The 12,361-nt window shown below is 34.8% G+C and overlaps 1 protein-coding gene across 1 annotated transcript in view; it reads right to left on the bottom strand.

The window, feature by feature from the left end:
- Positions 1 to 12,361, bottom strand: part of DOK6 (docking protein 6) — a 230,938-nt gene that overhangs the window by 102,214 nt on the left and 116,363 nt on the right. Inside the window, exon 3 of the mRNA XM_088535650.1 lies at positions 12,099 to 12,213. Within this exon, the coding sequence (XP_088391776.1) occupies positions 12,099 to 12,213 (115 nt within the window). The remainder of the gene's footprint in view (positions 1 to 12,098; positions 12,214 to 12,361) is intronic.

The following is a 12,361-nucleotide window of genomic DNA, read 5'->3' as shown; positions in this document are numbered from 1 at the left end:
TAAAAGAAATGCAATAAAATAACATCTTGATTTTTGTGATATTTATTGTCTCCCTCAAAAACCAATGCATCTGACATCAACTTTGATGATTTGACATCGCAGTGCTACAAATGACAGCATAACAGCAGCAAGTTCACTAAAAGCGAGGAAACAGCATAATTGTCTTCTTTTTAACATGTCAGGTAAGGGCGGGCAAACCTCAACTGTTCTTTACATTTTCACAACAAACCCTAAACTATGTGTTTTCACAGAATCTCTCTAATTGGGACAGAGAAGGTGACTGAATTTTTACTTTAGAAAGAGATATTCATTGATCTATGTAACAGTAAGGTAATTAGACCTAACAAAACTGCCCAGATGTGACTAAGATACTCAGTTGAGCAAAGATCATTTGCCCAAGTATTTTTTATTTGCTTCCCCTCATCGTGCTAAGTCTGGGGTGGATGTTAAAACAGCCACAGCGTTTTCAAGACAGAGACTACTGCACTTAGAGATAACAATCATCAAAGAAGGAAGTAATTTTAAAATAACTGCAATAATGCCTTTCTGATGTGAACAAATTCTTGGCAAGGGTAAAAGTCACATTTACTTTTTCACTTCTGCCATAGTTTATTTTACTGAGATTAGTACTGCTCATGCTAAGTCCTCTTCCCATCTCAGCTAACTCGCACACTACCGAATGCCTTTATAACTTGCATTCAGCCTTCCCTCAGAAGCCTTTCCTATGCTTCCTAATCTTCTGAAATGAAAGCATACTATGTGGCAAGTAGGCCAGCGGACACTTTGATCTACTGTACTGTAATTCTGAAGTCACAAAATTCCAACAGCATCATAGTTAGTAGTTTGATATATGTTTAAAAAAATATAGAGATACAAAGGATTTTCCTGAATTTCCTAAATGTTAGGCAGAAGGTCCATCCACCTCTCTCTCAGCCCTCTGATAGGAAAAAGGAATGATGGTTACGTTGCTTGTTCCTGTCTCTGTAATTTAAAGTTGAATTTTTTTAGTTTCTGTGAAATAAAGTTTTTCTTTGTTTGTGTACTGTTTTTGGACACACAGTCAACATTCTTCACTGAAAGAGTGTTTTCCTTTTTTCTATTCGCTCAGGATAGTATCTAAAAATCTCACACTTTTTTGACATGCTTCATCTACCTCTGTTCCATGCTAGTAAACGTGAAATCAAGATGATAAGTATTTCAAAAGAGAACATGTAATTAAAAATCTGAGTTGTGCTTAATCAGAATCTCATTCTACTGTATAATTTTCAGTTCACATTCCTCATGAAATGAAGAGCTTGAGTGACCTTGTGTCAGTATCCTCCAAGGAAAGCATGTCCAGCAGTTATGCTGCATCCTCAAGCAAAAAAAACCCTCTTATGGCAGATGCCAAAATCTCCTTTCCTGAAAGCATGATAGTTTCAGTACATGCATAGACATGTGTCCACCTTTCTCACTTACTCATATAAGCATATATATATTTTGCTCTGGATATCAACAAATTCATCAACAGTCAGGACGTATTTTATGCACAAACATGTTTAAAAATGTTTCATGAATTTGATCAGGCATGTCTAAGGGATTAGAAGCTTTATATACCCAATATTTTATTTTCTGCTACATATTATTAACTGAAGACTTTTTTGAGGAATTTTTATAAGGAAAAAATAAAAGATGTCCATTCATCTTGGTTTAGCACTTGGAGCTGCTGTTTGATCAAGGGGAAAAATGCAGATATCCAGTATTTATATAAGTAAGCTCATTTTCTACTTATGTGTGTTGAATATATCACTTCACTTTTTAATGATTTTTAAAAAATCTATAAAACTCAGTATTGGAAAAAAATGGATGAAATACATATATATTTTTTTCCTAGTTAAGATTCCCTTACCAAACTACTAGAGATTTCTTCTGATGAGCTTTTACTACCTAAAATATTTTACTGAAATTAACTTTCTATCCAAAGTATAAAGTTTCGGTTCTGTTTTTTGCTAAAATAGTAAGATGCTTGATTTCTTTTTGACATTTCTGTATGATATTTTAATTAATCAAATAATTGCTAAGGACATCTAATTTATAATCAAATTATTTTATAAGTAAACTTGAAAATATCAAAATTCATATCAACTGCAAAATAAAACCATAGATTAAACTGAAATCCTTAAGGAAACATTTCAAATAGAAGTAGATAAGGCTCTGAAAATTAACCAAACTATTTCTTTAGATTCTAAAGAATGCCTTTTTAACTCATGCATACTCCCTTAGTGTAGTTGCTCAAGTTCATAATACCGAAATTGGTATCTAAACCCTAACAATCTGTTAACTGAATTTGCAATTCATTTTGTGTTAACATGCTTACATGCTTGAAGATATTCATATGTAGCTACATTTCTGACTGAAATTTTTTGATGAATAATGAAGTTTTCCAATGGCTCTTGTGAAGAAAGATTTTTTTCTCCTCCTTCCTTTTTTCTTTCTTTCTTTCCTTCCTTCCTTCCTTCCTTCATTCATTCCTTCCCTTTTTCTTTCCTTCTTTCCTTCTCTTGCTCTCTCTCTCTGAGTGTGTCTATTTATCTAAACAAAGGTTATGTATGGAAGGATTATTCTGCTGTCATTGGACGATATAACTATGCAGACAGTGGCCAACCTGACTACACACCCACATGTTTGTACAAACCTGACAGCATTGCACAGAAACCCTCAAAAAAATAAAGCTGTACTTAGTCAACTTGTCTGTTGTTCTTTGAAGATGTACTTAAGGGAACCATGGAGCATGTGTTAGACAGGACAGTCCACTGCAGGTCAACTTCATAGTTACTTAATAGCACAGATACTGCTAAAAATGGTGCAATCCAAAATATATACATCAATCCAACCTTCTCAGCTAAGGAACACATTTTTTTTTCACTTCCCATATGCAGTGTAGCAGCACTCGTGTCTCTGAATTCTGAACACAAGGATTCTTGACCCACTGCTGTGCCTTTTCAACAGGAAAGTATGATTATTAATATGAATATGACATGGAATGAAAACAAGTTGTATTCAGCACACAATGAAGATATTGTTACTAATTAGTTAGACAAAGATAATATACAGCTTTGTACTGGGAATAATGCTGATCCATACTTTACCACTAGTCTGTCTATCTGTAACAGCAGCAGAGGACAGCATTTAACAATGGAACAATGCTGATGTCACTAGTGACATATGCTGTGAGCACTGCTGCTTAAATTGCAGAGATGTCATGGATGTTGTGCCACCCTCAGAAAAGATTCATGCTGCTACTAAGCAAAAACATTTTGAAATGACATTGGCTTTTTGAGTTTTCTGCATTAATTCATTTCCCTTCAATAGAAAGAATAGAGAAGATAAGTGACAGACTGATTAATTCATTTTTCTCTTTATTCATTTTTCTCTTTTTGAATCAAGCGACTGTAAGCTGCAGCTGAGTTTAGGCTGTGCTCCTTGCACATCCAAGCAAATCTAGCATGGTAAGATCATTAATGTTTAGAATTTAAAATGGAAGCTACATAGTGATTTATTTTGCCATTCTTGCTGCATTAATGTTTATAGGAACACACTTTAAAAAGACCTGTCTGTGTTTCTTTGATGGATTAGATTAATTATGTAGAGGCTTGTCCATTAGCACATTCAAATGTTCTTTCATTTTACATTTATTATCCATATTCATTTTATATACCCAGAGTAAATTCTCTAATTTGATTACTTCAATTGCTGGGTCCAGTCAAAATTATCTATAACATAATCTAAGCAGAAAAAAAAATACAGTTGTAATACCTACTTCATGTTTTATTTATGTAACATAAACTTCAGTTACAGGATTGATTTATTTTTTCCTTGAAATTGAAATAAGATGCTGTACTAGCAAAAGATTTGGCCAATGTAGAACTCAAAAGAAGCACAGAAATTCATATTGCTACTGAATAAGCACCACTGTGAAATGGAGCTGGAGGTCTGAGTTTACTACAGTATTCCAAGAAGCAATCTTTGTGGGACACTTAGCAAAGCATATCCTGTTTTTCAAAATAGTGAGAAACTCTATCAGGGAAGCATTGTTCTTACTTGTAAGTTGATTAGATAGTAAAGCTGATTGATAGATTTGGTTCCATTTTCCTCTTGCCAATAAACATTGAGCTTCACTAATTCCTAGTTTTATTTTTTTCTGTTACTTGCTAGATTATTTTTTCCCATAAATTATACATTAATTTTAATGTTGTAGAGTTTAGAGCCAAGTGGTGACCAGTTTTTATAGTTCAAATTTGTCTTTACGGGAAAATGAAAATACTATGTTTGTATTTTGACTTTAGAATTGCTTAATAACAGCTGCCCCATTCCTCTGGTGTCACGCTCACCTCTCCCATGTCCCTTGGGTCTGAAGGTCAATGACACCAGTCCTTCCCAGGCAGAGAAGGAAGTTGCCAGCATCCCCAGTTCTTCGCTGGGAGGAGTTCAATGCAGAGTTTCTCCTTACTACATGTACTTTTAGCAAAGAGTTCGAAAACGAAACAAAGACCTTGTGATTATGCACTTTTCATTTTACCTGACACGGTCAGAAACACGCAGGCTAGTTGCTCATTGATACTGTTCCATAATGTCATTAACATACTAAGAGATACTAGTAAGTTTATGCTAAAACAGTTTTCAGAAAGTTCATTGCAAAAGTGAGTCCAGAAACAGCTACAAAACACTGATATAATAAGAAATATCCCCAAAGTGAGTTGAGAAACAGGCAGAAATCACAGCAAAATTAATAAATGTCCCACATGTTCTATATTTTCAGTCTTCAAGAGACCAGACTGATCTAGATTCCCTAGCAGAAGAGGATCCCTCCTAATTTGAATGAATAGGCAGCTTTCATTTCTGCGTAAGGCTCAGATCTTCATGAGATTTCTGAAGACTAGTACATGGCATAAGGATTTTCCTGAACACAAAGCTTTAACCCTTGACACATGCCAGCACACCATATGGATGCACTTTAAAGAAACAAAAACATGAACATAATACGGACGTATTTATGTTGCTTTTGTGAACAGAATCGTTGATTCTCTCTTGACTGTGGCATTTAAAAGAATTAAAATGTGTGATTGGTCAATGTGAATGAGGAAAAAAAATTCCTTATCAAGCAAATGAAAACATATTTGAAAGGATCTAATAAACTATCACTAGTTTACTAGTGATATCTAGTGTGAGACTAACACATAAGGTGGCCCTCAAAAACTACCAAACAGCAAAGCAAACTAGATCAGCTAAGCACATGCAATATTTAAATCTAATATGACATTGATTCTGTTTTTGCAAGCATTTGCAAGGAACTTGCATTTTTAGAAAACTAAACTTCCTAAAAATACAAATTCTCTGTGTTTTTATAAAGTTTCTCAAGCCAATGATAGCTATTTCAGCAGGAGGGAGATAATTTATATATTCATCATGATTAACACCTGTTTGCATTCTTTGCACTATTTTCTACACTAAGTCTCAAAGACAAAAAAAAAATTAACTAAACAGGCATTTAAAACATAAGTATATCTTCAATAGACCTGCACAGTTAACAGCTTCTCTCAGTCATTTTTTTTCTATTGATTAACTTCAGTTTTAACCTCAAATTAACTTTCAAAGCAGCACTAGCAGCAGTTAGAATTGATTAAATCAAACTTTAAAAGCAGACATGCTTTAGAATAGAATCTATAGCTAAAAGGTTCTATGCAGGTTTTAAAAACAGTTCATGAATGCAGCTGAACTGCAATTACAGAAATTTTTTTTTTTTTCCTGTTTCAATGCAATCTTCAGAAGAGTCTGTATTGCAATTAATATTGTATTGAGGAGGACTGTATTTCAGGTCACTGTTTTTAAAGCTAAAATACTTTAAAACTGCATTAAAAGGTACTCTGAATGTGAATCACAGCTTCTTTTTAGGATGCTTCACATCATTAGCCATCCGAAGCAAAGTTCACAGATTGGCTTTAGAACAAGTTCCTTTATTTGAAATAAAGAGATTAATCTAAAATCTCCAGAGAATTCAAGGCTGAACTTTCAAAACTAACAAAGAGGCTACTTGGACAATAAAATATATTCAGGAAAATATTTATTTATCATGGAAATGGCTGAGGCTTGCCCTTGAGATATTCGATGTTGATTTATTTGGGATATCACTCTAGGGTCATCAGTAACTGTAAAAAAGGGAATTTCAGGCATTGGGGAATATACTATGCAAAAAACGTCGTGTCTGCTAATTGCTGTATTAATGATTCATTTGTATACCTAGCTGGAAATCTTGACCAATATATGAAAGAAACTCTTGCATGTTTTATAGACCTACTCTAAAAAAAGCTCCAAAAAGAGATTTTAGTCTCAGTAAAGCAATAGTACTCCCGAGGAACACAGTCTTGATAGTCTTACCAAGACACTCGAAGACTGACACATAATTACTGGCAGAGACAGACACAGTACCTTCCAGAACTCACAAAAGGACTGGATGCCTTTTTAGATAATAAGAATATAGAGTGCAAAAAAAAAATGTTTTCACCTAGAAAATACTTGTGTTAGAGAGTACAATAGAGATTACAAAGTTCCACTCTCAAAGGCAGCAAGGCCATAATTACGTACTGGAAAGCTTCTTGTAATAGCTGGAGAAAGCACACTTTCTGCTTTAGCTGTAGGACATACCAAACTATAGACGTGGCAGTCTTTTCAAGTACATAGGAAATGTGAAATAAATGTGGTCATTTATGCATGCTATTCTTATCGGTTCATCTTCACTCAGGGATAGAAGTTTTTCAAAGGCTTGAAACAGTCAACCTGCTAACAGCCCTGCATAGCTTACATACTGCAGGTAGTCAAATGCAATTCAGGTGGAATTCTCACAGAGAATAAAAAATAGAACTGATGTTTCAGGTTTGGAGTAGTAAATTATCATCTTATTCATTGAAGTCTCCCTCAGCTCAGCCAGCCATACATCATCCTGCAATACTCCAAATTCAATCTATAAATTAACATCACGAGTTCTGTGCTGTCACTAAAAGCATGGTTTGCCCATGAGAGGTAAGGAACTGCAGAAGTTGCATTATTTTCCAGGGTGATACAGATTTGCACAGATCCCATGAGATCTGACCCTTATTGCACACAGATGAGCAAAAGCCATTGTATTTCAGCTGATCCCTGGCTCCCAATCCAGTGTGCACATATTTGAGGAGAGCTGGTAGGATATTAGATGAATGATCCCAAAAAAGTAGAAACATGCCCAAATGCAGGGTGCTTTCTTAGGTAGTCATGAGCTAAGTATTTGTATCTTTCTATTACTATTAGAGACTTTAATGTGAAAAAATATGGAAATATACACTGTAAAATATAACCTTTTGCAGATGATGCATCTTAGCACAGTCCTAACATTTATGCAAGATTTTAAGAGGTAGGGCTCCGCATGTGCTATTCCTAGAGTTGTCTGAGACCTTTTGTCACTAAATGCCATTTCATCAACTCCTAAATGAGCTCTCAGAAATCAACCCATCTCTTCGTCAGTCTGCCTGGCAGGATTCTGAGGAATCCAAAGTTTCAGCATCTAAGGCACCAGTATCATGTTGTTGGGGGCCAGTAGCCCAAAAGCCTGAGGAACAGCCACACTACAATAATTAGGCCTTGGAGTCCTGTTCGAATTTCCTGGGGAAACATCTTATTTAAATTTCCTTCTCACAAGAACAGTTATATACTATTTTTAAATTCCGACCTTTACAGAAAGAAGCAAACTGAAACCAAAGAAAGGTACACTATTATAATATTTTCTAATGCTACATGCTAGAAAGTACAAGCCTAGAAAAGAAATGGAGCCTGTTTTTCCTGGTGTACCACAGGTTTAAAACGCAGAGTTTCATTCTATTCTCTCCCGAGCACCTGTCACAGCAGACGTCCCTAGAAAAAATTACTCAGACATGTAACCACATAACACAATGACATAAGAATGATTAAATAAACACTAAATTATTAAATAAAAAATACAAGGGGTGCTGGTATGCCATCCCATTTCAACTGTAGCACTCCTGATATATTTTTGTGTCTTTCATTATGTTCAAAAAACAGACAAACTATATTCTATTAGGAATGACACATACACATATATGTTTGTGTGTACATGTGTGCACATGTTTGTGCAGGCATGAGATTCATGACTGAATGTTAACTTACTGATAGAATTACTGATGTAATGCATATTTTGTATAAATATACATAATTATATATAAAATAATATTAATAAATAATAGGAAGAGCTTATACATTAGTAGGACAGGAATACATCTCTATTACTTCCACTGTTTTTGCATATTATTTATGATAATAAATATAATTAGACAATTACTATAGTCTTTACTATATTCATTATATTCATGATAAAGCTTTTTCTACACTATTATGTAATTCCTAGTAGCCTTGTACTTCCTCGAGGCTACAGGTGGCTAACTGACAATCTGACCACCATTTCATATGCAATTCCTTGATCATCATAATAAAATCAACACAATACTCCTAAGAACCTGAGTAGCATGAGGGAAACATCAACCTACAATCCAGTAATAACATGACAAAATCTAAATAATAATAAGAAGAAGAAGGAAAAAGGAATTTCTTTATGTATTGTGGAGTCAACAAGAAACGAATTTAGTTAGTGTAGAATGACACATCCTTAGCATGAGATATTCTGAGAGCACTGTAGTGGTTGTTAATACTGATGTTTCAAAAGCACTTTTAAAATGGGAACATTAAATTTGTATGCAGTCCTCACCCTTTTCCACTCAACGGTGTTGTTTCATAACCTGACTCCCACACGTAGGAATACATAAAAAGGCAATCTTGGAGAGTATTTAGCTTCTACATTATAAAAAAATACACACAGTTTGAAGAAACAGGATATTTCTTAGGATGAAGAAGACATGGATTTATTCCTGTTTCAGAACACAGTTCATCTATTCCCCTGTACCGCAGGAAGTCAACTGTGAAAACTTCTCTGTTGAATGTCAAGAACTACTCACAGAATACAAGCATCTAGATAGTCCAGAAAGCAGTGGATAAAGAGGAAGAGATGGATATTTTTACTCTATTTTGCATAAAATGTTTCAATATTTCATATTTCTCACTGCTAGTAGCAACTAAAATCCAATTATACCACAATTTCATGCATATACATCTTAATTAAAGCAAATTCTTTATACACATAGTTACACACACACACACACACACGCTTTTATATATATATACACATATACACACACCTATATGTGAAATTCATATAGTGGGGCGAAGTCCTCAGAGACAATGAGCTTCAAGTTGATTTTCCCTGGCTTTGTCACTTTCATCTGCCATTCAGCTAATGGCCCTCTCCTCCTAACCCCTAATAACAACTCATAATAAGAGATCATTTTATCCATAAAACTCATCAAGATTCTCAGATGGTTTCCGGTAATAGTTTTATTATTTTGTAAGAGCACATTTTGGAAGTGTAGAACAGGCAAGGTGAACTGACATTCTGGTATATACTGTATGAAGGCATGTAAAAAATAGGTGGTGCCTTAGTATTTTAGGTCCTAATAAAATGTTTGCTTTCTACTTGCTTCTGCTTTCTTTCTTCTGCTTTTCTTCTGAAGCTGCTCAGCTTCTGCAAGTAGGAAGATTTTTTTTCCTCCTTCACTCCCAATGAGTCCTACATCCCATAAAATGGATGATTCATTATTATCTCAGCTATCCGGCTTGACTTTTCTATCCTGTTTGACTTTTGTGCCCACAGGAACACTTTATATTTCATATAAATTTAAGTTCCTCTGAGTAAAATTGAGACATGGCAAATACTCACAGTGTCTACACTTCAATATGTTTGTCCAGGAACAAAGAATAATACGGACTTTCTTCACATACTTAGATCCACTATGTTGAAAGTAAAGAGCATCCAGACAAGTTTACAGCAGGTGAACATCAAGGGCGCTCTGAACAGTTAACACATCGGCAATAAATACTATTTAATGAAACTTTATTGGAAAAGGGAATATTTTCAACTCCCAAATGTTTTGACCTTCAAAGCCTATAAATTAGAATTTCCTATATTGCATCCTCCCAACAAGATACCTTTTCCAATTTCTGCAGTTAAAAATATTAATGGCTTCCAGCTAAGTTGCCAAGAAAATTCTCAGATTTTCTCTCATTGCAATAGAAGGTGGAAGGTACTCTATAGGAATAGCACAGTTTGCAAGCCTGGATATCCTTTTTTTGTGCTTTTTCTGAAAGGACGCAGTGCTGAACCAGGAGTGCCACCTAGAAAAGTCTCTTTGCTACTGATGTAGAAATATGTTCTTCCACTGAGTTGTGCAGGAGGCTAATGAATGATTCCTACTGCTCTTGTCACCTGCACGTGGATGCTCTGGGCTGAGGTTAACCCTGTGTCATTGCAGCCCCCTTTGCACTGCAAACAGGGAATGCAGTAGAGCTCGCAGCTCAGGCACCTGGCTGACAGCAGAGCTGAAGGGATGGCAGGTGCTGGAAAATGCTGACAACTGTCTAAAGTTTTCCAACTCAACATCTGGCAATCACACTAAAATCTGAGCTGGTCTTCCCAATAGATGAGAAAAGAAAACCCCATAAAAAATGTTAATTATCTTTAGAATTAAGTTTGTACCTCAATTATTAATCTGAAAATAGCTGGGTGGAAAATGTTCAGGACTAATAGCACAATACCTGTCCTAATGAAAGCAGTTTCCCAAAGATGGGGCAAAATACTCTTTCCTTTCGTCTATTGTGTATACATGTTGCCAACATGTGTCAGAAAGTCCTAACAGCATGGCTCAAATAGGCGGCCATGGGAAAATGAAGACCAACAGGAAAGCATATGAGAAAGGTGGTAATAAAGATAGATATTTTTTAATTAAAAGTGCATAGATACAAAAAGTCATCATTACTGAGAGGAACTATTTCTCATGATCAAAAGAACACACATTCTAAATAATAATCTTAAAAAATCTTTGCTTTCATTGGTGAAAATAATCCATGCTAAAAAGCATAGTCGTAATCAGTGGTAATTTGGCAATAGCCTGAAAGATCTAGCAGTAAAAATATTAACTAATTTGTCTCATTCCTAAGAAGCAAGCTTTTTCTTTTTTTTTTCCTAAGATGAGGAGAATCAACACCAACAAGTAGCAAAATCTCATCTTTAAAACAACAAAAAATACACACAAAACTAAAAAAAACCCAACAACTAAACATGTTGTCACTCGATGCCAATAGTCTATCACTCATTTTCAACCAAAAGTAAAGCTTTTTTAAAAAAAGAGTAAAAGCAAGACCTACCTATTATAGGTCTCAGAAATATTATATCTAGAAATATTACGACAATAAATTTCTGTTTCTTTGTTTAAACTTTTTTCCAAGTGAAATATCCCATAGATCACAGACATGTACAATCACATTTTTTAACAAGGAATAGGTAAATTAATAATGCATTATTTGACGCAAATGCTAGGTAGCTGCCTGTCACTATGTACCCTGAAGTCAGCTCTCAACTTAGTCATTTTACCATGTAGCAGTTGAAGCTGCAGAGTGCTTGACATACATCTGTAAAATATCCTGAGGTTTTAGTTGTTACTTACCTCTTTGCAATAGCACAATTATTATTACTTTAGCAAATGCCTATAGCAAAACTTGGTTAAAAACTGAATATGATGTTTCACGTCTTGACTTAATATTACCCTGTAGCTGTTGTTTACTTGGTGTTAGAAGCTTAGCAGAAAATCTGCCAAGATGTTAGATTATGAGGGTGCAAAATCCAGTCAAAGATAAATAACGAAGGAAAGAGCTCTGAACCCACAACATTTTCCAAAGTAGATTATAAAAACAAAATAAAACAAAACAAACAAACAAACAAAAAACAGACAAAAAAACCCAACCAAACAAGCCTCCACCTCCAGAACTCATCACCAAAACCCCAAGTTCTTGTTTACAACAAATTCTCTTTAAGATGAGGATACCTATCTGGTGTTCCAAGGTAATTCACTTAAGCGATTCCTTGTACTGTAACTTGATTTCTTCAAACTGGAGTAGCAATTGCTTACCTGACTCACACGCAAATGTCTTCGACGTCTCATCATGAAAGATAATTGCCACTGCATGCTTCTTGGTCTCTCGAGGCAATCTGGTTATGTTTTTGATATTGTGCAGCTCAGTTACCTTAAAATGAAGAAAAATATTTTAGGACATTGTACAAAGAGTATAAATAAAAATACTAATTATCTACATGCCTTTTTTGTTTGCTTAATGACACTACTTAAGTTTGCCACTATCAAAAACAAAAACAAAATATATAAATAAGTAGAAT

The sequence above is a fragment of the Tinamus guttatus genome, unplaced genomic scaffold, assembly GCF_059628265.1.
Source record: "Tinamus guttatus ecotype Peru unplaced genomic scaffold, ASM5962826v1 Tinamus_guttatus_pri_ptg000639l, whole genome shotgun sequence".
Lineage (NCBI taxonomy): Eukaryota > Metazoa > Chordata > Aves > Tinamiformes > Tinamidae > Tinamus > Tinamus guttatus.
This window is presented reverse-complemented; position numbering and strand designations above follow the sequence as displayed.